This window comes from Theropithecus gelada, chromosome 19 (genome assembly GCF_003255815.1).
Source record: "Theropithecus gelada isolate Dixy chromosome 19, Tgel_1.0, whole genome shotgun sequence".
Classification (NCBI taxonomy): Eukaryota; Metazoa; Chordata; class Mammalia; order Primates; family Cercopithecidae; genus Theropithecus; species Theropithecus gelada.
Window position 1 is genome coordinate 23,143,125 of NC_037687.1, and position 26,864 is coordinate 23,169,988.

Here is a 26,864-nt window from a genome sequence, read left to right on the forward strand (position 1 = left end):
TACTAAAAAATAAAAAAAAAAAATTAGCCGGGCGAGGTGGCGGGCGCCTGTAGTCCCAGCTACTCGGGAGGCTGAGGCAGGAGAATGGCGGGAACCCGGGAGGCGGAGCTTGCAGTGAGCTGAGATCCGGCCACTGCACTCCAGCCTGGGCGACAGAGCGAGACTCCGTCTCAAAAAAAAAAAAAAAAAAAAAAAAAAAAGAGGCAGAGCCAGCAGCAAGGCTGCATATCTTCCTTACCACTATGCTACAGTACTGTTTATCTGAAAGGAATTGTTTTTCACCCCCAGGTCTGTTTACGTAAGCCAAGGATCCTGGCCACCAAACAACCAGCAGTATGCCATCCCCAGTCAAAACATAAAAAACAGGCTGGGCGCGGTGGCTCACGCCTGTAATCCCAACCCCACTGTACTCCAGCCTGGGCCACAGAGTGGCACTCTGCCTCAAAAAACAAAAACAAAACCCCATAATAAACATTTCCACTTTTTTCATGATGATAATACATCCAGATCAACCAAAATATTTTACTGTTTCATTCTTACTGATTTTTGGTTTATGATTTTTTTTTTAAACACATATATAAAATTCTCCTGCAGGAGCTAGATTTTATGCAAAAAAAGGAAAAGAAAAATCCCATATATACATATTTCCTTTTCTTTAACAAAAAGAGCAGACATAGGGCCGGGAGCGGTGACTTACGCTTGTAATCCCAGCACTTTGGGAGGCCTAGGCAGGTGGATCACGAGGTCAGGAGCTCAAGACCAGCCTGACCAACATGGTGAAACCCCATCTTTACTAAAAATACAAAAATTAGCCGGGGGTAGCGGTATGCATCTGTAATCCCAGCTACTCAGAAGGCTGAGGCAGGAGAATTGCTTGAACCTGGAAGGCAGAGTTTGCAGTGAGCTGAGATCACTTGAGGTCAGGAGTTCAAGACCAGACTGGCCAACACAGTGAAACCCCGTCTCTACTAAAAATATAAAAATTACCTGGGTGTGGTGGGGCATGTTTGTAATACCAGCTACTCGGGAGGCTGAGGCAGGAGAATCACTTGAACTAGGGAGGTGGAGGCTGCAGTGAACTGAGATCGTGCCAGCATGAGCGACAGAGTGAGACTCCGTCTCAAAAAAAAAAAAAAAAAAAGCACACACAATAAACACTAACCTCCACTTGTTTTCCCTTAATGTATGTTGGCGACCACTATATCAGTGTATAGAGATTTTCATCATTTCCTTTTATCTACCTCATTCCTTTTTAGAGTTGCATAGTATTTTCTTATGTGGATGTATTACAGTTTCTTTCAGCCAATCTTCTTATTTAAGAACATTTGGGATGCGTGTAGCCTTTTGCTGTGATGAACAGTATCACTGGTTCCTCTTTCCTCTCGATGTACTCATTAAGAAGTGGTACCCTGCCCCACTGCTACCCGGGAATCTGACGACTACCCTGTTTCCCCAGACTGGCTCTAGGAGTATCTTTTATTCCTTCAACCAACATTAGCTGGGCGTCTCCGGCGTGACTGGCGCTGTGCTGGGAACACAGTGGCGACAGAGACAAACCTAGTCCCTACATTCATGAAACACACGGTCACAGACATCATAAAACAGCATACAGATAAGAGTCTGATAACAAACTAGAACACACGTGACATGAAGGAACAGAGACGGACAAGAGCATTTAACAGGCGGATTTCGGGATGGAGGGTAGGCAAGGAGGGCTTCGCAGAGGAAGTGACGTTGGTACCGAGACTCGAAGGATGAATGGGAGTTGGCCAGGCCGAATGGGTTAAAGGATGTTGCGGGCAGAGCGGACAACCTGTGCAAAATCCCCGACGCGGGAAAGCGCATGGCAAGTTTAAGGAACCGAAAGGCCAGGGCGGCTGCGAGAGGTGGGGAAGAAGCAAAGAGGCCGAGTCGAAGCAGGCGAGGTCTGCGGGGCGGACGCACCCGGAGGGCCACGTTGGAACTTTGCCTCGAGGGCACTAGGGAGCCAAGGAAGGGTCCCGAGCAGGGGAAGAAACATGGGTCGCGAAAGCCACTCTTCCCCTCTCCCCACGGCGACCCCCTCCCCGCCCGCGCCCCTGCTTCTTTAGGCGCCTCCCCCCTTCGTCTCCGGGCCCAAACGCCACCTCCCGCTCACCGCGGCTCTGGCCTCCGTTCCCCTCGCGCCCCCTCAGCAGCGCCTCTTCCTAGACTCCGCCACCGCCGCCGCCATCTTCCGTTCGTCGCCGGGAACTATGCGCACGCGCCCCACACCCAGGGCCGCCGGGAAATGGAGTCCAGAGCACAGTCCGACCCCGCCCATGCCTCGTCCCGTGAGAGCGGCCTTCTGCCCGCCTCCTTACTACGGCGAGCGGCCCCTTCATTTCCGGCTTGGGGCGCTAGGCCTTCTGGGAAATGTAGTCCCCTCGGCGGCACAGGGAGGATAGGGAACTAGAGCATTCTGGGAAATGGAGTTCTCAGTAGTGCTGAGTCCCTGGACGGCTGACTGGTCTTGGACAGTGGGGAGTTCGGGCAGCGAAGCTCCTGGGTCTTTGAGGGGAGGTGGTCTGTTGCCCTAATGGGGTCTGCGGTGAGGCCCCGATCCCCTCCACCTTTGTTCTTAACTCTTTCAACAGTCTGAAGCATTTCTTTTTATTTTCTTTTGGAGACGGAGTCTCGCTCTCTCGCCCAGGCTGGACCGCAGCGGCCCGATCTCGGCTCACTGCAACCACCGCTTCCCAGGTTCAAACGATTCTCCTGCCTCAGCCTCCCGAATAGCTGGGATTACAGGCACGCACCATCACGCCTAGCTAGTTTTTGTAAGAGATGGGGTTTCACCCTGTTGGCCAGGCTGGTCTCAAACTCCTGACCTCAAGTGATTCGCCCGCCCGCCTCGGCGTCCCACAGTGCTGGAATTACAGGCGTGAGCCACCGCGCCCGGTCAAGTCTGAAGCATTTCTAGCCGTCGGAAGCCTCAGTCTTCCTGTCTGTCGAATGGGGATGTGATTTCGGAGACCTCTTAAGGGTCCTTATAGTCGCATAGTGGCCCTAGCGCTCTGATTCCCCTTTCTTCCGCGACGGTCATGCAGGGCTCTGGCTCTTCCTCCTCTCATTGAGTCTAGATGATGAAACCCCCTGAGGTAGAAAGGCTCCAGAGTTCTGCCCTCGGGGCCCTTGGTATCTGCAGCGTCTCTGCCGCCTGCTCCCTCACTCCTGAATCACCCCCAGCTGTCGCGTCCCGGGGCTTAGGTCCCCGGGGCTTAGGTCCCCGGCGCCTGAGGTCTGTCTCCTGGCGATCCCGCAGGGGGCGCCCCAGTCCGAGCGCGCCGCCCTCGGGGAGGCGGGAGGGGAGCCCGGGGCGGGCGAGGGCGGGGGTGTCCCGGCTATAAAGCGTGGCCGCCTCCCGCGGCGCTCGGGACAGCCGTACCCCGGGCGGTCGGACGGGCGGGCGCCGGTGGGAGCTCGGGCCGTGCCCGCGGAGAGATCCAGAGCGCTCCGTTCCCCCGGGGCCGGAGCGGGGGCGGGTGGGGGCACAAGCCCGGGGGATGCTGGGCTCGGTGAAGATGGAGGCCCATGACCTGGCCGAGTGGAGCTACTACCCGGAGGCGGGCGAGGTGTGTCCTCGGGGATGGCGGAGCGGGAAGTGGGGGGCAGGTATCGGGGTGTGGGCTCACATGGAACAGGGACTGGTTGTGGGTTCAAATGGGGGCAAAGGCGTCTAGTTGGGCAGCCGAGGAACTGGGAACACGGAGACCAGGTGTGGAAGTCAGGGACCCGGGACGAGGCATGGATGGGAGCGCTGTTTGGGCAGCCTCGCCGCGGCCGGGGCTTGAAAATGGAAGTCAGGAGAATTTAGGCAAGGGTCGGGTCACACCTTAAACGTGGGAGCCAGGTGTTGGGGCCCCAAAAAGCAAGGGATTTATATGAACAAACCAAAGATAGGAATTAGAGTTCCATGGTAGGGGACAGACTGGGGGCTTTCAGGATGTGAGGTTCAAAGTTGGAGGGAAAGAAAGACTAAAAGATGGAGGAGGAGTCACCATTAAGGGAAGACTGAGGTGGGAGCTCAGGGCCAGCACACAGTGTTAAAGAACTGGGGTTCGGGGTAAGGATCAGCTGGTAATCTAAGGTAGGGTCAGAAATGGGGATTGGTGCTCAGGGGTAAGAGATGGGGGTGCTCAGAGATGAAGCTTCGTTTTGGGAGGTGAAACAACAGGTGGCTTAGGGTTGGGCATCTGAGAGCAGAAGATGTGGCCATTCACATTGGCAGGAGAGGGGCCGATCTTCTCCATCCCCCCACAATCCCTACCCATGACCCTCAGCAGGGACTCCCCAAATCGGAAGATGGAGAGTTTTAGATTGTGCACCTTCCCCTGCTCCCCCGCAAACCAGCAACCTCCAGCTATTGCTAAAATTCCCATCCAGTCTCACCTCAGACAAGGCTTCCCTGGAGTAGGGGGTGGGGGCATAGTCTTCATTCCCTCACCCGGACAGACAGAAAGTCCTTCCTCAAGTCTGACCCCCATTCCTCGTGCTGCAACGACCCCTGCACCTTAGCTACCTCACTCTATAATCAACGTTGTGAGGTTGTGGGGGCTGAGGGTTGGGGTCTCGGTCTGAGAATTATGGGGGTCTGGACACTTGGACTTCTAACCTGGAAGGCGACTGTGGACTTGAGATGGGGTGTGGGGCAGGAATGGCTGGGTTCTCCAAGGAGTCAAGATCTGGTGGCTGTGGGGCCCCAGCGTGCCTGAGTCTTGAGTCTGGGGCTTGAAACTGTAGGGTGGGACTCCTGGATCCCCAGGCCTTCAGGGCTTGGCAGGGTGCCTGGGAGGGGCCAGTCCTGGGTTTGGGGAGGTGTGAGGTGCACGTGGGGTGAGGCAGGGCCAACTGGGGAAGGGATTGGGAGTGTTGAGAGGTGGAGGCAGGGTGACTGGAGGTATCAGTTGTGAGATGGGGAAGGCAGAGACCCAGGTGGGAAATGGAGGGTTCCAGGCAGCGGGGGTGATCCCAGCTGGGCCTCTGGAGAACTCAGTCTGGGGACCTGATTTAAGGGAACCAACTACAGACCAATTGTACAAACCAACTACAGTTGTTTTGGGGGCACATCTTAAGTAAATGATGGGGGTCTAGGCAGGAAGAATTGATATTTGGGGCACAGTCTGAATAGATCCAAGTTTAGAGGACAATTTGTATGGAAATTGTGTCAGAAATTGAAGGATAGCTGGCACAGTGGCTCACACTTGTAATCCCAGCACTTTGGGAGGTCAAAGTGGGAGGATCTCTTGCGCCCAGGAGTTCCAGGCCAGCCTGGGAAACATAGGGAGACCCTGTCTTTACAAAAAAAAATTTTTTTTAATTACTCAGGCGTGCCTGTAGTCTAAGCTACTTGGTTGGGAGGCTGAGGTGGGAGGATCACTTGAGGCTGGGAGTTCGAGCTGCCGGGAGCTGTGATCGTATCACAGCACTCCAGCCTGGGTGACAGAATGAGACCCTATCTCAAAAAATAATAATAATAGTAGTAGAGGTACAGTCTGGAGGTAATCAGCATTTTGGGGAATATTTTGGAAGAGGCAATATTTAGAGGAATGGAAATGGTTAGGTGATACTGGCTGAGGCTCTCCCGAGCCTTCCCATCAAATGAGCCCACCTCTTCCCCTTGGGTCAGAACAATGGGGAGAGAAATAATCTACACTCAGCCAGCAACTGAGAGCTGAGAGGGTCCCCAAACCACTTGTTGCCCATAGCACCCTCCCGCTGGGGTGACTCAGCTTGCTGTCTGGAAGGAACTTGGAAAGTTACCATCCCGGGATATCCCTGTTGGCCTCAGGTTCTTGCAGATTAGCTGGTCTAGCTGCACCCCTGTTTTAGAGGTAGTAACTCTGAAGCCCCGCACGCAGAACACTGGGGTCCTGGGTTGAGTCTGGGACTAGAAACTTGGCTTCTGGCTTCACACTGCCTTCCTCTGCTCCCTGTCACACCCTTCTCCAGAGACAATAAGGAAATGAAAGAGGAGAAATTCCAGTCTCCTGGTGTGGGGGTGCAGGTCCCCCAAGGGCTTCCCCCCAATCTCAGCCCCACCCTGGCAGGGGAGATCCGGTTCAGACCCGGACACCAGGGGTTCATCCCAGCCCCGGGGCGTGGGAAAGCCTAGGGTGGATTAGAGCAGCTGGAGTGCTTGAGGTCGGACCTTAAGGAGGACTTCCGGGTGGGTGGGGAGCCAGGAAGGAGGGCCCTGGGGTCCCTATCTGTCTTACTGTGCAATACCAGAGAGCCTGACTGGGTTGGAGAAATGGGGGATGGGGGTACAGGAGGATTTGGAAACTCTGTGGACCCCTCTAATCCATAACCTTCTCACCTCATCTCTTTTCTTTTTCTGGGGAGGGGACCCGAAGCCACCAACCAGGGGGAGAGATTGCATGGGGGAAGGGAGTAACTGTGGCTGCAATTTTACTGCGAGACTTGGGGTGAGGAGGAGTGGATTCATTGAAGGGAGGGAGGGAGGGAGGGAGATAGATAGATAGATAGATAGATAGATAGATAGATAGATAAATGCTTGGATAGATGGATGGATAGATAGATTGATAGGAAGATGGTGGCTGGGCACAGTGGCTCGTGACTGTAATCCCAGCACTTTGGGAGGCCGAAGAGGGTGGATCACTTGGGGTCAGGAGTTCAAGACCAGCCTGGCCAACATGGTGAAACACTGTCTCTACTAAAAATACAAAAATTAGCTGGGCGTGGTGGCGCATGCCTATAATCCCAGTTACTTGGGAGATTGAGACAGGAGAATCGCTTGAACCCTGGAGGCAGAGGTTGCAGTGAGCCAAGATGGAGTCACTGCACTCCAGCCTGGGTGACAGAGTGAGACTCTATCTCAAAAAAAAAAAAAAAGACGGCCGGGCGCGGTGGCTCACGCCTGTAATCCCAGCACTTTGGGAGGCCGAGGCGGGTGGATCACGAGGTCAGGAGATCGAGACTATCCTGGCTAACATGGTGAAACCCCGTCTCTACTAAAAATACAAAAAACTAGCCGGGCGTGGTGGCGGGCGCCTGTAGTCTCAGCTACTTGGGAGGCTGAGGCGGGAGAATGGCGTGAACCCGGGAGGCGGAGCTTGCAGTGAGCCGAGATCACGCCACTGCACTCCAGCCTGGGAGCACAGCGAGACTCCGTCTCAAAAAAAAAAAAAAAAAAAAAAAAGACAAGAAGATGGGCTGAAGACAGGAAGACAGGGGGGAGTTGGGGGTGGGAGGGAAGTGGGGTAGAGTTGGGTAGTGAGAGAGAGTGCCAGGGAAGGGAGAAAGAGATGGAAGGCTGGAGAGAGAGATAGGCGCCAAGATGGAGGGGAAAGAAAGATGGGAGGGGTGGGGGGTAGGGAGGAAGAGCAAAAGAGGTTAGGGAGGAGACAGAAGGGAAAACAATGCGGGGGTGGGGAGGGAGATGGGAGAGGGGAATGTGGGTACTGGTACTGAGACAGGTAACACAAAGGCAAAAATAGCCAACAGAGATTCAAAGAGACGTGATGAAAGAGCTCCTTGGAGAGACATGAAAAGGAAAGAGTGGAGGATTTCTCCACTGGAACTTAGACTTAGGGTTGAGTTGGTTGCCCTCTCTCCCTGATTCCCTAAGCCACCCTGGCAAGACTCGTTTCTCCCCGGACCTTGTGACCTGCGGAAGCTGACAGTGGTAGGGCCAGACATGGTGGCTCATGGCTGTAATCTCAACACTTTGGGAGGCCGAGGCGGGAGCATCACCTGAGGTCAGGAATTCGAGACTAGCCTGACCAACATGGCGAAACCCTGTCTTTATTAAAAATACAAAAATTAGCCGAGTGTTGTGGTGCCTGCCTGTAATCCCAGCTACTCAGGAGGCTGAGGCAGGAGAATCGCTTGAACCTGGGAGGCAGAGGTTGCGGTGAGCTGAGATGGCACCACAGCACTCCAGCCTGGGCGATGGAGTGAGACTCTGTCTCAAAAAAAAAGAAAAAAAAGCTTACAGTGGCAGGAGACTAGGCAGTATCCAGTTAACTCACATTTGGTGGCTCTAGCCAGTGCTACATAGAGCAGCATTCCCCCAACCCGCGCAGTGCCATGAGACCCCAGGCCTCAGAGGAGGCAGTGGGGAAAGGTCCAGATAGAGGATAGGGCAGAGAGGATGGGAGATAGTGGTTGAGAAGGGATAGGTAGATACAAAGAAAGAAACAACCTTCTAGCATGCCTGTGTTTTCCTGGCATGTTCTCTTCACTGTTGTGTTCCTGCTAGACTGTTAGCACCACGAGGGCAGGCATTTCTGTCTTAGTCCCTGCTTTTATTTTATTTTATGATTATTATTTTTTGAGATGGAGTCTTGCTCTGTTGCCCAGGCTGGAGTGCAGTGGCGCAATCTCGGCTCATCACAACCTCTGCCTCCTGCGTTCCAAGCAATTATCCTGCCTCAGCCTCCCTAGTAGCTGGGATTGCAGGCATGTGCCACCACGTCCGGCTAATTTTGTATTTTTAGTAGAGACGGGGTTTCTCCCTGTTGGTCAGGCTGGTCTTGAACTCCCGACCTCAAGCAATCCGCCCACCTCAGCCTCCCAAAGTGCTGGGATTACAGGCGTGAGCCACCGCACCTCGCCTAGTCACTGCGTTTATAGCGTGACCTGGAACAGGTCTGGAGCCAGACTGCCTGGTTGCAGAATCCCAGTTCTGCCCCCGTTCTTGCTGTGTGACCCCAACAACCTCTCTGGGCCTCAGCTAGCTCAGCTGTAAAATGGGCATCATCATAACACCTCCTCCCATAGTACGGTTGTCAAGATTAAAGGAGACCATTCTTGTGAAGTGCCTGGAACAGCGCCTGGCATGGAGCAGCTAACTGATAAATATTGGTTGAATGAATGAAAGAATATACAGAGGGTTACTTAGAAAGGCATTGCAGGCCGGGCGCGGTGGCTCAAGCCTGTAATCCCAGCACTTTGGGAGGCCGAGACGGGCGGATCACGAGGTCAGGAGATCGAGACCATCCTGGCTAACACGGTGAAACCCCGTCTCTACTAAAAAATACAAAAAAAAACTAGCCGGGCGAGGTGGCGGGCGCCTGTAGTCCCGGCTACTCGGGAGGCTGAGGCAGGAGAATGGCCTAAACCCGGGGGGCGGAGCTTGCAGTGAGCTGAGATCGGGCCACAGCACTCCAGCCTGGGTGACAGAGCGAGACTCCGTCTCAAAAAAAAAAATAAAAATAAAAATAAGAAAGGCATTGCAATATCTAACATGTTCCATTGACCTAGGATCCTCCTTTTTCCCCCATTTGAACATTTCCAAAAATGGGATGCATTTTACAGTCAGTGGTGTCCAATGATTTTAACTGTTTTTCCCGTTTGTATTAATACATAAAGTTATGCTGCAGCTTCCAGAGAAGTCTTAGATTTGAAGATATATAGTAAATAGATAAATAATATTAGGTTGAAAAGTGATTTGAGATATTCAAACACTTTTATGTATAAATACAGTAATTTTTTATTTTTATTTATTTATTTATTTATTTATTTGAGACAGAGTCTTGCTCTGTCGCCCAGGCTGGAGTGCAGTGGTGCAATCTTGGCTCACTGCAACCTCCACCTCCTGGGTTCAAGCAGTTCTGCCGTAGCCTCCTGAATAGCTGGGACTATAGGCGCGTGCCACCATACCCTGCTGTTTTTTGTATTTTTAGTAGAGACAGGGTTTCGCCATGTTGGCCAGGCTGGTCTCGAACTCCTGACCTCAAGTGATCCGCCTGCCTCGGCCTCCCCAAGTGCTGGGATTACAGGTGTGAGCTACCATGCCTGGCCTAAATACAGTAATTTTATAAGCTAAAAGATTGAAAAGAGCTACACATATATGTTAGATTATCACAGTTATAATAACTGTTTTTTGTTTGTTTGTTTGTTTGTTTTTGAGACGGAGTCTCACTCTGTCGCCTAGGCTGGAGTGCAGTGGCGTGATCTCAGCTCACTGCAAGCTCCGCCTCCTGGGTGCATGCCATTCTCCTGCCTCAGCCTCCCGAGTAGCTGGGACTACAGGCACCCGCCACCTCGCCCAGCTAATTTTGTTTTGGTATTTTTAGTAGAGACGGGGTTTCGCCGTGTTAGCCAAGATGGTCTCGATCTCCTGACCTCGTGAGCCGCCCGCCTTGGCCTCCCAAAGTGGTGGGATGACAGGCGTGAGCCACTGCGCCTGGCCTATAACTCTTTATGATTACTAAAATTGAGAACTGCTGATTTACCTAATAATTTTTTGGTCTCAGGACTCTGCACCCCTGTTTTTTTTGTTTTGTTTTGTTTTGTTTTTGAGATGCAGTCTTGCTCTGTTGCCCTGGCTGGAGTGCAATGGTGCGATCTCATCTCAGCTCACTGCAGCCTCAGACTCCTGGGCTCAAGCAATCCTCCTGCCTCAACCTCCCGAGTAGCTGGGATTACAGGCGTGTGCCACGATGCCTGGCTGATTTTTGTATTTTTGGTAGAGACAGGGTTTTCCCATGTTGCCAGGCTGGTCTTGAACTCCTGACCTCAAGTGATCCACCCTCCTCAGCTCCCAAAGTCCTGGGATTACTTTGGGAGGCTGAGGCAGGAGGATTACTTGAGACCAGAAGTTTGAGAACAGCCTGGGCAATGTGGTGAATCCCCGTCTCTACTAAAAATACAAAAAAATTAGCTGGGTGTGCAGTGCATGCCCGTAATTCCAGCCACTTGGGAGGCTGAGACATAATAGCTTGAACTTGGGAGGTGGAGGTTGCAGTGAGCCAAGATTGAACCACTGCACTCCAGCCTGGGCAACAGAGTGAGACTCTGTCTCTAAATAAATAAATAATCCGGGTGTAGTGATGCCTGCCTGTAATCCCAGCTACTTAGGTGGCTGAGGCAGGAGGATCACTTGAGCCCCAGAGTTTGAGGCTACAGTGAGCTGTGACTGAACCACTGCACTTCAGCCTGAGTGACAGAGTGAGACCCTGTGGGAAAAAATTATTGAGGAGCCCAAACAGTTTCTGTTGATGTGGGTTATGTCTATCTACATTTACTGTATTTAAAATTAGAACTGGCCGGGCGCGGTGGCTCAAGCCTGTAATCCCAGCACTTTGGGAGGCCGAGACGGGCGGATCACGAGGTCAGGAGATTGAGACCATCCTGGCGAACACCGTGAAACCCCGTCTCTACTAAAAATACAAAAAACTAGCCGGGCGAGGTGGCGGGCGCCTGTAGTCCCAGCTACTTGGGAGGCTGAGGCAGGAGAATGGCGTAAACCCGGGAGGCGGAGCTTGCAGTGAGCTGAGATCGGGCCACTGCACTCCAGCCCGGGCTACCGAGCAAGACTCCGTCTCAAAAAAAATAAAAATAAAAATAAATAATAATAAAATAAAATTAGAACTGAGAAATGTTAAAATCATGTATTAATTCACTTAAAAATAGCAATCATTTGTTAGTGTAAAAGCATTTCTATTAAAAGAACCAAATTTCAAAAAATTTAGTCAAAAGAGTGGCACTGTTTTCCATTTTTGCTAATCAAGTTTGGCCCAGTGGAAGACAGCTAGATTCTCCTGTCTGCTTCTGTATTCTCTCTGTTGAAATATCAACACCCTCTGGAAAACTCCACTGTACACTTCATGAGAAAGAGAGTGAAAAGGGCTAATAATAACTTAGGATTGTGGGTACGGTGGCTTACGCCTGTAATCTTAGCACTTGGGGGATGCCGAGGTGGGTGGATCACGAGGTCAGGAGTTCAAGACCAGCCTGGCCAACATGGAGAAACCCCGTCTCTACTAAAAATACAAAAAAAAAGCTGGCGTGGTGGCGCACACCTGTAATCCCAGCTGCTCTGGAGGCGGAGGCAGGAGAATCAGTTGAGCCCAGGAGGCGGAGGTTGCATTGAGGCGAGATCGTGCCACTGCACTCCAGCCTGGGCGACACAGCAAGACTCTGCCTCGAAAAAAAAAAAAATACTATTATTTTGAAAATAGTTTTGACTTCGTGGACATCCTCAAAGGGTTTCAGAGACTCCCCTGGGTGTCCCAAACCCTGGAGAATCACTTAAAGGATGACCTTGAGTGTATGGGAGCATGGTGGGTGGGAAAGTGGGGAGCAGAAAGGGCATGTCTAGGGAGTGAGGAGAGACCTTTAGAGACCGCATTCTACAGATAGAGGTGATGATGGAAGGGATTTGTAGAGGATGCAAGATGGACGACAGACGGATGTGCAGTGGGTCCTGGGATCCTTCGCTGACCAGCAGAGTGGAACCCCACTGACCCCTTTCATCTTTCCCTCTAGGTCTACTCTCCGGTGACCCCAGTTCCCACCATGGCCCCCCTCAACTCCTACATGACCCTGAACCCTCTAAGCTCTCCCTATCCCCCTGGGGGGCTCCCTGCCTCCCCATTGCCCTCAGGACCCCTGGCACCCCCAGCACCTGCAGCACCCCTGGGGCCCACCTTCCCAGGCCTGGGTGCCAGTGGTGGCAGCAGCAGCTCAGGGTATGGGGCCCCGGGTCCTGGGCTGGTGCATGGGAAGGAGATGCCGAAGGGGTATCGGCGGCCCCTGGCACACGCCAAGCCACCGTATTCCTACATCTCGCTCATCACCATGGCCATCCAGCAGGCACCGGGCAAGATGCTGACCTTGAGTGAAATCTACCAGTGGATCATGGACCTCTTCCCTTACTACCGGGAGAATCAGCAGCGCTGGCAGAACTCCATTCGCCACTCGCTGTCTTTCAACGATTGCTTCGTCAAGGTGGCGCGCTCCCCAGACAAGCCTGGCAAGGGCTCCTACTGGGCCCTGCACCCCAGCTCAGGGAACATGTTTGAGAACGGTTGCTACCTGCGCCGCCAGAAGCGCTTCAAGCTGGAGGAGAAGGTGAAGAAAGGGGGCAGTGGAGCTGCTACCACCACTAGGAACGGGACAGGGTCTGCTGCCTCGACCACCACCCCCGTGGCCACAGTCACCTCCCCGCCCCAGCCCCCGCCTCCGGCCCCCGAGCCTGAGGCCCAGGGTGGGGAAGATGTGGGGGCTCTGGACTGTGGCTCACCCCCTTCCTCCACACCCTATTTCACTGGCCTGGAGCTCCCAGGGGAGCTGAAGCTAGACGCGCCCTACAACTTCAACCACCCTTTCTCCATCAACAACCTGATGTCAGAACAGACACCAGCGCCTCCCAAACTGGACGTGGGGTTTGGGGGCTACGGGGCTGAGGGTGGGGAGGCTGGAGTCTACTACCAGGGCCTTTATTCCCGCTCTCTGCTTAATGCATCCTAGCAGGGGCTGGGAACATGGTGGTGGGTATGGCTGGAGCTCATACCACAAAGCTCTTGGGGCCTGATCACTTCTGGTGACACTTTGCTTGTCCCGTTGGTTGACATCTGGGTGGGTCTATTACTTACTGTGACGACTGCTGTCTCAGTGGTCATGGTGTTGATCCATTGGGTACTGTGATAACCACCATGGATACATTTTGGTGGCCCACTGGATACTGTGAGGACTGCTACATTGATGTTATTGGCTGATCCACTGCATGGTTTGATAGCCACCATCTTGGTTGGCCCTTTGGGTGTGATGGTGATAGCATTTCCGTGACATCTTTTTTGGCCCCCCATTAGGTGCTGTGCTCACTTCTTTTTTGGTGTACTTCTTGGCACAGTAGGTGCCAAGTTGGCCACCATTCTGTGTAACACCTTTTGTGGCCCATTGGGTGCTTTGATGGACATCATACTGAGTAGGTGACAATGTCAGTGGGCCACCATGTGCCATGATGGCTGCTGCAGGCCCGTGTTGGCCATGTCGTCACCATTCTCTTTGGCATGGGTTGGGTAGGGGATGGCGGTGAGAATACTCCTTGGTTTTCTCTGAAGCCCACCCTTCCCCCCAACTCTGGTCCAGGAGAAACCGGAAAAGGCTGGTTAGGGTATGGGGAATTTCTACTGAAGTCTGATTCTTGCCCGGGAAGCGGGGTACTGGCTGTGTTTAATCATTAAAGGCACCATGTCCGCCTCTTACTGAGTCTCTTTTCCTTGGCCAGTGGGCCCTGTGGGGCTTGAACACCTGAATTTGCGCTCCTCTGTCCCTTCTGCTTCCTGCCCCCAAGAGCTGGCTGCCTCTGGGGGAGGAGTTGGGGGAGGCATCGACCTGACCTTTGGCTCTTTGTTGTCCCTGACCCCAAGGACAGTTTGCTCACAGATAGCAGCCCCCGCAGCAGTGGGGCCAAAGCAGCAGGGGGAGGTGGCTCTGCAGTGACCAAGGCCATCTCCCCACCCCCACCTCCCAGACATACACACAGACCTCTACCTCTGAGGCTCTGGAAGCCTAATGGCCGAATAATCTTTGACTAAGCTGGGGAGGAGGAAAAAGGACAGAGGAGGTGTCAGTTCAATGACTGGAGATCGTGCACGTGTTGGAGTTTATCTGCGTGTGTGTGTGCGTGTGTGTGCTCTGTGTGTCATAGGATAGCACTATGCCTACTGGGGTCCTCATGGTCTACCACAGAGTGTTGTCTGTTGTCGGTATCCCTTGATTGTGTGGGTTTGTGTGTCTGTTCATACCCTGGTTATGTGCTTACTTGTCCCGGGTGGTTGGGAATATCAGACTCTTGTGTATGTGTTTTGTTTTTTTTTTTTGAGACAGGGTCTCGCTCTGTTGCCCAGGCTGGAGTGTGTAGCACAATCTCGGCTCACGGGAACCTCCGCCTCCTGGGTTCAAGTGATTCTCTTGCCTCAGCCTCCCAAGCAGCTGGGATTACAGGTGCCCGCCACAACACCTGGCTAATTTTTGTATTTTTAGTAGAGACATGGTTTCACCATGTTGACCAGGCTGGTCTCAAACTCCTGACCTCAAGTGATCCACCCACCTCAGGCTCCCAAAGTGCTGGGATTCCAGGTGTAAGCCACTGTGCCCTGCCTTTTGTGTATGTCTTTATTGTGTTGTGTGTGTAGTTCTCTGTGTATCCCTGGGTCCCTCTGGGTCTCACACTGTGTTACGTGTGTGTCTGAATGTCACTCTCTGCCTAACTCACTGCCTCAGAGAATGCGTGTGTGGGACAACATGCATATGGCAGGGCTGGCTGTTCTTGTGTGTTCTGTATTTCTGTGAGTCCATGTGTACATGCTTAAAAGAAAACATGTAGTCTGGGTGCGGTGGCTTGTGCCTGTAACCCCAGCACTTTGGGAAGTTGAGGTGGGCAGGTCACTTGAGGTCAGGAGTTTGAGACCAGCCTGGCCAACATGGCGAAGTTGGCCTAAAAATACTCTACTAAAATACAATAATTAGGCCGGGCATGGTGGCTTACGCCTGTAGTCCCAGCTACTCAGGAGGCTGAGGCAGGAGAATTGCTTGAACCCGGGAGGCGGAGGTTGGAGGTTACAGTGAGCTGAAGGTTGCAGTGAGCCGAGACTGCACCGCTGCACTCCAACCTGGGCGACACAGCAAGACTCTGTCTCAAAGGAAAAAAAAAAAAAAGAAAGCATGTGTGTTTGTGTGTGTCTGATGGCCACCTTTGCTGTATACTTGTCACTGTTGTATTTGCATGTGAACATGTGTGGAGAGTAGGCTGGCCTGGTGTCTGTCACTTGCAGGAGGGTGTGTGTGGAAGGAGCTGCGTCCTCCTTCAGCCACTGTGAGCCTCTGGGTTTGGGATCTGGGTGTCTGTCCCCCAGGTCTCTCCTGTGACTCTGAGTCAGCCTGTCTGTTGCTCAGATTGGCTGTCCGGGAAACACAACTGTGCACCTCCCACCTCTCCTTTCAGAATGGAAACTGAGGCCCAGATGGGATGAGACTGGGCTAAGGTCATTCAGCGGGGCTGGAGTGGGTGGGCAAGGTTGATCTGATTATGTCTTTTCCTTATCCGTCATCTGCCTTTCCTGGTTGTTGGCTCTCTGGTTGCTCATTCATTTATTCAGTCAGCCAGACAGCCATTTAGTCATTTGAAGACCAAAGACTCTAATCCACCTGTGTGTGTGTGCGCGCGTGCATGCACACTGGTGTGATGTGTCTTTCAGTTTCTGTGGGTCCATCTTTCTCCTTGTCTCTTAGTGTCCTTTTTTCCTCTTTTTCTTTCCCTCCCTTCCTCCTTCCTTTCTTCCTTCTTTCTTTTTTTTTTCTTTCTTTCTTTTTTTGTTTTTTTGAGACAGGGTCTTGCTCTGTCACCCATGCTGGAGTGCAGTGGCATAATCACAGCTCACTGCAGTGTCGACTTACCGGGCTCAAGCAATCCTCCCTCCTCAGCCTCTCGAGTGGCTAGGACTACAGGTGCACACCACCACGCCTGGTTAATTTTTAAATTTTTTATGGAGAAGGGGTCTCCCTGTGTTGCTCAGGCTATTCTTGAACTCCTGGCCTCAAGTAATCCTTCTGCCTCAGCCTCCCAAAGGGCTGAGATTACAGACATGAGCCACCGTGCCTGGCCAGTGTCATTTCTTTCTGTATCAGTCTGTCCCTGACCCTCTTTCTGTGCTTTTATCTGTTATCTGTGTCTCTTGGTTTCATTGAGTTGCTGGTGCTGTCTCTGTGTATCTCTCTCTCCTATGGCTCACTTCATGCTCTCTCGCTCTCTCTCCCCGCACTGCCCCTTTTCTCTCTGCTGCTTTGACTCGCTCCCACCCTTCCCCTGGGTCTCTGGGTTTCTCCCTCCTCTCAGAGTGACTCTTTCCTGGGGTCCGTCTCCCCCTACTCCTTTCCTGGATCTCTGGTCTCTCTTTCTCTGGCCTCCGTCCCTCTCCCAGCTCCCTGGGTTTCCGCCTCTACCTGCCACCTCGCAGGCCAGGCCCTCTATTCCTGTCGCTGCGCCCCGCCTTGCCGGCTGCGTGTCACCCCCGCCCCCTGCCGCGCTGGCTCCCCGGCCGTCCCACCAGCCTCGCTGTCCTGGGCAGGCCGGGGAATTCCTCCCGGTTCCTGGAAAAAACAACTGGGGCCGAGAGAAAGGCCCTCAGTCTCCCCAGGCACCCGCCCCCCTCCCTCAGGCCTGGGGGTCTCTCCCGGAGTCGGCCAGCCCGAGGCAGGAAGCCCTGCGGTTTCTGGCTTCTCCCAGGCGGCCTCCGGATCTGGCCCCCGCCCCCCGGCCAACAGCCCAAATATTATTCCGCGGGAGGAGTCGGTGGTGGCGGGAGGAGGCCCTGGCTGAAAGAGGCTTTCAGGGCGGCCAGGCCTGGGGCTTCCTGTCCCCAGGCTCGGGCCTCAGGCCGCCCCAGTGGGGACCTCAGGTGGCCGGAGGGGCGGGGTGTTGTTGTAGGGTCCTCGGGGGAGGGTGGGGCCATCCATTGGGGTGTCTGGTGGCCACCAGCTCTGCTGGCGTGGGCAGGTGTGACCCCCACCCCAGGGACAGCCGGCTGATGTCCAACGTGGAAAAGTACCACGGTCAGACATGGGACGCATGGACAGACACGGGACACCACGAATCAGGGATATGGGGTGGCCATGGGGACACAGGCGGCCCTGGGCTGTGGGCCTAAGGCGACGTGGTCCAGGGGAAGGGCCTGTGGGTTGGGGCAGAGGCTGGGGCAGGGTCCCAGCTGTGGGCAGAGGGCTGTCAGCATTAGGAGGCATGAGACGATGATGATGATGATGATGGTGATGATGGTGATTATGATCATTAAAAGCTCCTAGGGCTTCCCACGAGTCAGGAATTGTGTTAGTACCTTACAGAACTGATGGGCTGCATCCCTCCCGCTCCCCACAACTTTACTGTTGAATGAAACCGAGGCACAGAGAGGTGAAGTCACTTGCACAGATAATGAGTGGGGTGCTAGGGCATGAACCCAGGCAGTCTGGGCCCAGAGTCATTGCCCCTAAGCACCCCACTGGTCTGCAGGATGGGAGGGACAACGGCAGCGCAGTGTAGTCCTGGGGTCCCAAGCCCTCCCTGGCAGGCACCCCCGTTCTCCGCCATAGCCTGCCATATGGGAGGAGGTGGATTCCCAGAAGCCACATGCTCACTGGTGACCAGGCAGTCACAGCTAGGTAGGACATGTGTGTCTAAGTGGCTTGTCACTGGGCTTTATTCGCGTGTCTTGCTGTCAGCGTCTCGATGTCACTGTGTCTGTGGGCTCGTGTGTTACTCCACGATGTGTCTCTGTTCAGCGCATGAGTGTGTGTGCTTAGATGCCTCTGTGTTGGTGTCCATTGCTGGGTTTGTGTTGGTGTCACTGACTGTCTCACCGTGTACACATGTAGGTGACTGTTCTGTCATTGTCTTCTTTGTGGCCGTCACCACGTTCTCTGTGTCTGTTCATTGCTGTGTGCTTTGTTACTGTGCCTCTGTGCCTGACAGCATGTTTGCCTGTCATTGTGTTTTCTGTGAGCATGCAGCACGCATCAGTGTGTCTGTCACTGTGTCTGTGACAGGGTGTCTCAGGGACTGTTTATGTCTCCGTCACTCTGGACCTGTCACTGTGGCTCTGTCTATATCTGTCACTGTGTGTCACCGTGTCTGTCCCTCTGTGTGTCACCATCTACCCAGGTGTCACTGTGCATGTGTTACTCATCGCCCAGGCCACAGGTGGGTGTGTCGGGCCCACTGGTGCCAAGGCTGTGGCCCAGCCCATCCCACCCTTGCTGACCGTGGGCCAGGCTGGGCGCCTATTTGCAATCCTGCCCCAGGTAAACACCAAGATCCGGAACCCAAGGGCCACCTCCCTCACCTCCGCTCCTGCCCCTCAGCCTGTTCTGGGCTGGACCAGAGCCCTGCAGACAGTGTGCCACAGACTGGAAATGTGCCCTGACTCTCCCCCTCCCCCCGGGCACCAGCCTCCCCGAGCCTTCAGCCTCGACTCTGTCTGTCTGTCTGCTTCTCTCTCTCTCACTGCATGTCGATTTCTCTGTTTCTTTCTGTCCCTGCTTCCTCTCACCTGGGCTTCTCTATGGCTCTGCCTCTCTCTGGAATGACCGTTGTCTTCATTCTGTCACTGTCCCTCTCCCTGTGACTTTTTCTGTCTCTCTGCAGATAAGTTCCATTTCTCTGGATGTTCGGCTGTTGTGTCTCCATTTAAGTCCGCCTGCTTCCTGACACTTGCTTTCTATCTAGTGCTGGCACAGTCTCTGCAAGTCTCTTTCTGTCCTACTTTGTAAGTTTCTCCCTCTCCTTCTCTCTGTCCACTGTCTTTCTGCCTGAGCCTCTTAGTCTTGGGCACTATCTCTGTGGGTCTCTGAGCCCCCAGCCCCTACAGGGGCCGACTGCCATGCCTGGACCCTTAGGGGAGTGTGTGCCCCCCAGCCTCCCCCTACCAGCATGCTGGTATATGTATAAACGTATATGTGCGTATTATTTATATCTGTACCCAGGCAGGAGGGGAAGACACTGGAGCCTTTGTGTAGCCGCAGCCTGCCCGCCCGCCACTCTTCTCCCTTCGTCCCTGCCGCCCGCCTGCCTCCACTCCCCCTGCACAGAAAGGTTCCTGTGGGGCCTGCCAGCTTCCTCTGCCTGAGGTGTGAGTGGGCACGCCACGGGTGAGGCGGGCAGGAGGGCCTGGGGGTTTTTTCCAGCTCTAGGAAGCTTTCCGGGTGGGGAGGGTTCTGGAAGGAATGGGAGTTCTCAGCAGGGCTGCTGTGGGTCTGTGTGGACCTGCTGTCCCTGAGTGTCCTCGGGCCCTGAGCTGGCCTCTCCCTGGGGGTCTCTGAGCCCGTCTGTCCATCTAGATGCCATTCTGACGTTTTCTCTGTTGGTTTGGGGTCTCACTCACGCATGCAGGCACAGTCATCGGGCATTTGTGCTGGGCTCCGTGTTGAGAACACAGAGATAAATGTCGGTCCCAGTGGGTTCTACGCCATTTCTGTCTCATTTGCTCCATCCCTTTACCCCTGCTTGAAAGCCCCCACCTGTTCCTATTAAAACAAAATTCAGGCCGGGTGCAGTGGCTCATGCCTGCAATCCTAGCACTTTGGGAGGCTAAGGCAGGCAGATCACTTGAGGTCAGGAGTTCGAGACCAGCCTGCCTAACATGGTGAAATCCCATCTCTACTAAAAATACAAACATTAGCCAGGTGTGGTGGTGGGCACCTGTAATCCCAGCTACTCAGAAGGCTGAATCAGGAGAATGGCTTGAACCCTGGAGGCAGAGGTTGCAGTGAGCTGAGATCATGTCACTGCACTCCAGCCTGGGCGACAGAGAGCAAGACTCTGTCCCAAAAAATACAAAAAACAAAATTCAAAGTCCTTATCACAGTGTACAGGTCCTCTTACTGCTCCCCCACCACCCCTCTGATTCAATTTCCTACTACTCTCCCCCAGCACTGGTCACCTGCTTGCTTCTGGGACAAACCAAGCAGGCTCCCACCTCAGGACCTTTGCAGGTGCTATTTACACAGATTTCTGCTGGCTTACTCCCTCCCCTCCTTCAGTTCTTAGTGTCATATGCTCAGTGAGCTCTTCCCTACATCCCTTTCTAAAATAGCAACCCCGGCTGGGCATGTTATCTCATGCTTGTAATCCCAGCACTTTGGGAGGCTGAAGCAGGCAGATCACATGAGGTCAGGAGTTTGAGATCAACCTGGTCAACATGGTCAAACCCCATCTCTAATAAAAATGCAAAAATTAGCCAGGCATGGTGTTGCGTGCTTCTAGTCCCAGCTACCTGGGAGGCTGAGGCAGGAGAATCGCTTGAACCCGGGAGGTGGAGGTGGCAGTGAGCTGGAATGACACCACTGCACTCCAGCCTGGGCGACAGAGTGAGACTCTGTCTCTAAATAAATAAATAAATAATAAAATAAAATAGCAACCCCGGCTGGGCACGGTGGCTCACACCTGTAATCCCAGCACTTTGGGAGGCTGAGGCAGGCAGATCGTTTGAGCTCAGGAGTTTGAGACCAGCCTGGCCAACATGGTGAAACCCCATCTCCATTAAGATAAAAAAAGAAAGTAAAATAGCAACTCCCATCACCATCTCCTTTCCCTGGTTTATTTTTTCTTCTTAGGACTGACCACTCTATGGCTGTCATTTTTTTTTTTTTTTTTGAGATGGAGTCTTGCTCTGTCACCAGGCTGGAGTGCAGTGGCATGATCTCGGCTCACTGCAACCTCTGCCTCCTGGGTTCAAGCGATTCCCCTGCCTCAACGTCCCGAGTAGCTGGGACTACAGGCGTGCGCCACCACGCTCGGCTAATTTTTTGTATTTTAGTAGAGACGGGATTTCACCATGTTGGCCAGGATGGTCTCGATCTCCCGACCTCGTGATCTGCCCGCCTCGGCCTCCCAAAGTGCTGGGATTACAGGCATGAGCCACCGTGCCCGGCTGGCTGTCGTATTTTATTGTCCTGTTTGCATCTCTCACCTGAATGCCAGCTCCATGAGAGCAGGGGCTGGATTCTGTTTCCTGTTCCATCCACATTATCTCCCCCAGTGCTTGTCACATGGTGGATGCTGAATAAACACTTGTTGAGGAAGAGAAGCAGCCCATTAATCTATCCATCCCTTAAGCTGACCCTGTGCTGGGTGATGCTGGGGATGCAGTGGTGATCAAGACAGCCCTGGCCTTGCCCTTCTGGGGCTCACAGTCTGCTTGCCAGACAGCAACACTCCAGAATGGACAGGGCTGGGCCTGGGGGAGCACAGAGGGATATGTGGGGTGCAGAAATGGCACCTGATGCAGCCTGGGGGTCAGGGAGGGCTTCCTGGAGGAGGTGCCTTGACTGGGGATCAAATGACCCAAACAGATAGAATCTTGCACTTCCTCCCGTTCCCTGCCTGTCTCACAGAACTTTTGAGTTTGAGGATGTCATCACTCTAGTTCACACCTGTGCCTTTTCCTGATTTCAGTCTTTCTCATCTCTCCTTTTTTTTTTCTCATCTCTTCTTTATTGCCTTCTCTCTGCATCTCAGTCTCCCCTCTTTTGCGTCTCTGTTGTTGGCATCTCATCTGTCATCTCAGTCTGGCTCAACCTATCAGAATATTGTCCATTTCCTTTTCTTTTCTGTCTCTCCTTCTCTGTGTCTGCCTCATCTCTGAGGTTCTCTCGAGTCTCTCCCTGTCTCGCTGGGTCTCCGGCTCCTGTGTCTCCTTGTCTCTTTCAGTAAGCTGGTCTCCGCATCTCTCCCTCCCCACCTCTGTTGTCTCCCATCATTCCCTGAGTGTCTCTCTGTGTTTCCCGTTTGTCGCAAAGTCTCTGCACCTGCTCCCTGATTCCCAAATAAATCCAGAACCCCTCCACCCTGGCCCCACCCTGGCACTGGGGGAAGGGGGGCTGATCCAGCCCCCACACCCACACAGGTCAGGCCTTCTGCTCTGTTAATGGTTAACTCAACCTCTATCTAGAATACACACCAGCCAGGCTGGGGGTGACTCCCCTGCCCCCCACCCACTTACCAGCTGTTCTTAAAGGACCAGGTGTCCTCCACAGCAATTTAGCTCCAACTGCAGCATAGGAGCCAGGTGTCTAGAGGCCTCCAGCTCTAAAGATTTGGGGATGGGTGAGATACCCAGCACTTGGGTCTGCAGAGCTGGTCAGGGGAAGCCAGAGGCTTGCCTGGGAGGGGAGCCCCAGCACAGAGCTCCAACCAGGTCTCTCTTGCCCTGGGCTTATCACCTGGTGTATTTAATCAGGGGTGGTTTTCCCAGCCCTGCCCTGAGCCCAGGCTGGCAGTGCCAGGGGTGGCAGAACACCTGAGAGCTGACGGCTGGGGGGTGAGGAAGGATGGGACCCCTCAGCCCAAGAACAGAGGGTCCTCCAGATGCGAAAGTTGACGCCCTAGGGATCCCTAATATCTGGGAGTTAGGACATGTAGGTATGCAAGTATGGGTGGGATCCCTGCCTAACCGGGCTGATGGGGCAGGACTTTAGAGGCCTCCAGATTTAGGTGATGGGAACCCTGGGTTCCCGAGGGGATCTGGGGACAACCTCGGGTCCCAGAGCTGTCTGACAGTGCTGGGTGGTGGTAGGACAATCATTCCCTATCTCGGTCCATCCGCGGGCCTTTGAGCCCCGCATTCCCCCTTCCCGGAATCTCTCCACCTCGGCGTGGCGGGGGAGGCCGCAGGGGTGGGGGCTGGGCTCTTGGGGCCGCCCCCTCCCCTTAACCCCTGCTTTGCCGCAGCCCGCTCAGGCCCCGCCCCGTGACGCCAGCGAGCAGGAAGTCCTGGTTAATGATCAGCCACCCGGACAGGTGCGGGACAAGGCCGCGCACATCAGAGGCAGCCGCGGGGCGAGTGCCTTTCGCTCTGCTCTCTAGGGTGGCCGCCGAAGGGGCTTGTCTCCCGACACGAGGGCGAGGAGTCCAGTTGGGGCTTCCCAAACGTCCGCCTCTGGGGCACCACCAGAGGCGAGAAGTAGCCAAGTTGTTTCTAGGCATCCTGTTAGTTTACCCCGTGGAGGTAAATTTCCTCTTTCCTCAGGTAGTCCCTCTAGCAGTCTACCCTAAATTCTCCCTTGTACTCAGCAAGAACCCCCTGCCCGTTTCTTCTAGGAAACCTCCCTCTGCCTCTTTCCCCTCCCCACGTAGGCGCTGAGTCCTCCACCTTCCAGGTAGAGATAGGGAATGGGCCAGCTACAGAAGGGTAATCTACTCCCGAGACTGTCTGTGGCTCCCCTACAGGAGCCATCCCCTCTCTGAGCCTCAGTTCTTTCATCTGGAAAACGGGCCGATGGCTAAAACGTGAGCAGTGGGTCGCACTTGCAGAAGGTCGGCCGGCGGGACGGCCTGGGTGCAGGGCGCCACCTGGAGGCTACCGCGCAACGTCTTCGCCCTCGCAGGACTAGTTCAGTCCCAAAGGGGGCGCAGCATCTCACACAACCAAGGGACCAAGAAGAGAAAAAAAAAAAAAAACAACCCATCTTTCGGTTTATTGAAGGAGCAGAAGGGGGCGGGAGAGGGGGGGCAATAAAATGCTTTTGCCTCGTTTATAAAGAGCGAATTTTCAGGAGGTCCCTTCTCAAGGAGGAGGGGGGCACCTCTCCCCCAACTACAAGCAGCAGCAAAGCCAAGCCAAGGACAGAGGGAAATTGGAGGGGCCAAGGGACCCCAAATATCCCCTCGGACAGGAGCCACAAGCTTTCTCCCCCCACCCACAATGCATCTACCCCAGGGGACCCATCTGGGTGGAGGAAGGGAGTATGTACACAGATAGGGGTGGCACTGGGCTGGGTCGGGGAGGGAATAATTTATCCGCGTCAGCGGTGGATGGCAAAAGGGCAGAGGGCAGTAGCCTGGAGGCAGTGGTAGCCTAGGGGTCCCGTTCTTTCTTAACCTTGATGTCTCCAGCAAGGATGGTGGCGATTTCGCCCTGCATGAAGGCCCAGGGCACGGAGGAGCCGACCAGCGGGCACTTGTCTCCGCTCGGGCAGTATACCTCCCCGGCCGGGCCCTGCGCCTTGATGAACTCCCGGGAGCAGGGAAAGCAGAACTTGTGTCCGGGCACCGAGGGGCACTGGACGAAGTGGGTGTCTTCTAGCCGCTCCCTGCACAGGGTACAGCACAGGGGAGCCCCAGGGGTCGCCCCAGTGCCGCCGCCACCCCCGCTGACAGCTTCGGCCCCCGCTGTGGGACTGACTTCTGCTTCACCGTTGCGGGCCACAAGGCGATGCTGGGTTGGCGGCTGGGCAGTGGAGGAGGCTGCAGGGCTGGCGCCCCCTGGACGCACAGGCCCTCCACCTCCGCCAGGGTCCTTGGGTGAGTGGCCCAGGGCTTCGGCCACATTCTTCAGGGCGGCAATGGGCGAGGGCACACCAGGGGTCTCAGCGGAGTACGGACCTCCAGGTGCCACCCAGTGCCGTTGTTGCTGCTCCTCGGTGGTCATCTTCCCAGCCGCCTCGCCCTCCGGCTCGGGGGATGCCTTGCGACGGCGCGGCGTGGGCGCCAGGTTCCGGGATGGGGCTCGCGGTGGTGGGCCACAGAGAGCCGCAGGGGCAGGCTCTGGGTACTGCTGGGGCAGGGCCTCCGCGGGAGCTGGCTCGCGAAAGCTGCGGACGCCGTCGGTAAGCAGCTCGCCCAGCTGCCGCCATTCTCCTGAGCCATGCCGGCGTTCATATTCGAGGTACTTGAAGCCCGAAGAAGCCAGTGCCTTGCCCGGCTCCCGCAGAGCATCGTGGAACATCTGGCGAGCCACCGCCAGGACGCCGGCATACACATTGCCGGAACCACAGGGGTATTCGGTGAAGAGCTTCAGCTCGAATTCGTATCCTGGAGGACGGGCAGCAGCATCGAAGGCGAACACTCGCCCCACCAGCCCGTGATCCTTCTTGAAGCGCACATTGAACGGGGCGCAGGCGGACAGCGCCAGTAGCTGTTCCCGCACTGCTTTGGGGCGCCCGTGCCATTCCTCTGCCCGGCCCCGCATGGCCTCGTTCAGTTCTGCCAGACACTCCGCATTCCTCTGCTGCTTCTCTTTCTCGAAATCGGAGCCGAAGAGGGGACGGGCAGGACTCAAGCCGGGTGCCAGCGTCAGGCCTCGGCTTCCCAGGCCAGACACTGCAGCTGCCAGCAGCCCAGGGGGCATCAAGCCAGGCATGGAGCCAAGCAAGGCCCTTCGCGCCCCCTCAGCCACGGCCTCCTCACGGCCCAGCCCATTGGCCAGGCGGGACCCCAGAGTGTACTCCAGGGCGGGCGAGGGCAGGGGGAGGCGGCCCGATGATGTGGCCCTGTCATAGCGGTCCTGGCCCGAGACGCCGCCGGTCCCTGACGGCTGGGGCTGGGCCTGCGGGGGCGGCAGCTGGGGCCCCTGTGCGGCGGCCGCAGCCAGGTCCTTGGTGGCCGGGTGCTTAAGGGCCGGGGGCCCGGGGGAGCGGCCCTCGGGGAGCACGTGGCTGCGCTTGAGCTGGCGGGCGGCATCGATGAGCAGTTCGATGCGGTCCGCGCCCTCGAAGTTCACGCAGCCGCGGCACACGGCCTCGCTGAAGTCCCACACCATGGCCCACGGCATCTTGGGCAGGTCGCACAGGTAGCACCACTGGCGGCGGGACGCCTGCACAGACGCCATGGCCCCAGTCCGCGCGCCGCCCGGCTCCCGCGTTCCACCGGCCGCCGACGTTCGATCCGCGTCCCCGGGACAGCGCGAGCCACGGTCCGGCCTCCGGCTCGGCCTCCCCGCCGGATCCAGGCCCGGCCCCCCTTCCCCGCCCCCTGGGCCCTAAGCCTTTCTGCTCACTCCCGCCTCCCTCGCAAAGGCAGGCTGAGGCACGTCGGCGCCCCCGCCCAGTCCGGGCTCCGAGCCGAGGCGCACAGCTCGGGTCCCACGATGGGCCGCGAGCGCAGCCGCCTCGGGCTCCCGCCGCTCTCGCCGCCGCCGCTGCAACGGCCGCCGCCGCCTCCACCTCCTTCTTCTGCCCCAGAGGCCGCTTCGCAGGGAAAGTTACATAACGCGCCAGCAAAGCCTTCTGGGAAACGTAGTCCCGCCGGGGCCGGCTCTTAAAGGGAACGGCGGGCAGAGGCGGGCTGGGGGGTCGTCGCCTCTCCGCGCGCAGCCCTTATAACCGTCTCCGCGGGGCCGGAGTTCGGCGCGCCGCAAGATGCTGGGACACAAAGGTGGGAGGCGAGTTTGCAATACGAATGATCAGAGCTACTCCGGATTCAGAAATTTTGGGGGTGAGTGGACAGGCTTCCAGACGTCCAACTTCTGCTCCGATTTGTTGTGCAGCTTTAGGCAAAATGTCTTGCCCTCTCTGAACCTCAGTTTCCCCGCCCAGCAAAGGTGGGCCAATGACGGATTAGGAAGGTAGCAGCTTCTGGGGCGGGGCGGAGAAGCCCTGATTGGCTTCAGAGCAGGGAAGGGAAGCTGGCAACTAGGTGGGGGTGGGGGTGGCCACTTGGCACTTCGTCCTCCCCCGGAATCCTAGATATATGCCTCTGGGGCCCGCCACAGCCAGCGAAGGGAGAGGACTAAGGGCTCCCGAGCCAGAGCCTTGCCTCAGTTTTCTCTGGTAAAGAAGGGGGGCAACTGACAGCCCTCTAACCCTGTCCCAGCTGCCCGCGC

The 26,864-nt window shown here is 55.4% G+C and overlaps 3 protein-coding genes across 5 annotated transcripts in view; 1 reads left to right on the forward strand and 2 right to left on the reverse strand.

Annotated features, from left to right (window-relative positions):
- SYMPK (symplekin) overlaps positions 1-2,367 on the reverse strand; it is a 53,900-nt gene extending 51,533 nt beyond the window's left edge. Inside the window, exon 1 of one of the 2 annotated variants that reach the window (XM_025366816.1) lies at positions 2,138-2,212. The gene's annotated coding sequence lies outside the window, so the exon portion shown is untranslated. Of the gene's footprint in view, positions 1-2,137 lie in introns of both variants that reach the window. The other variant, XM_025366815.1, reaches the window with a different exon arrangement.
- Positions 2,368-3,038: 671 nt separating this feature from the next.
- Positions 3,039-13,976, forward strand: FOXA3 (forkhead box A3). 2 transcript variants are annotated; one of them, XM_025366818.1, is made up of 2 exons: positions 3,039-3,259; positions 12,256-13,976. In XM_025366818.1, the coding sequence occupies exon 2, from the start codon at positions 12,286-12,288 to the stop codon at positions 13,237-13,239; it is 954 nt and encodes a 317-aa protein (XP_025222603.1). In that variant the 5' UTR covers positions 3,039-3,259; positions 12,256-12,285; the 3' UTR covers positions 13,240-13,976. The 2 variants fall into 2 exon arrangements, with proteins under 2 accessions (XP_025222603.1, XP_025222602.1); XM_025366817.1 differs by lacking the exon at positions 3,039-3,259 and adding an exon at positions 3,328-3,593.
- A 9,738-nt stretch (positions 13,977-23,714) lies between these two features.
- Positions 23,715-26,241, reverse strand: IRF2BP1 (interferon regulatory factor 2 binding protein 1). Its single transcript, XM_025365711.1, has one exon. It carries the CDS (start codon positions 25,869-25,871, stop codon positions 24,120-24,122), a length of 1,752 nt encoding a protein of 583 aa, XP_025221496.1. The 5' UTR covers positions 25,872-26,241; the 3' UTR covers positions 23,715-24,119.
- Positions 26,242-26,864: the final 623 nt, after the last annotated feature.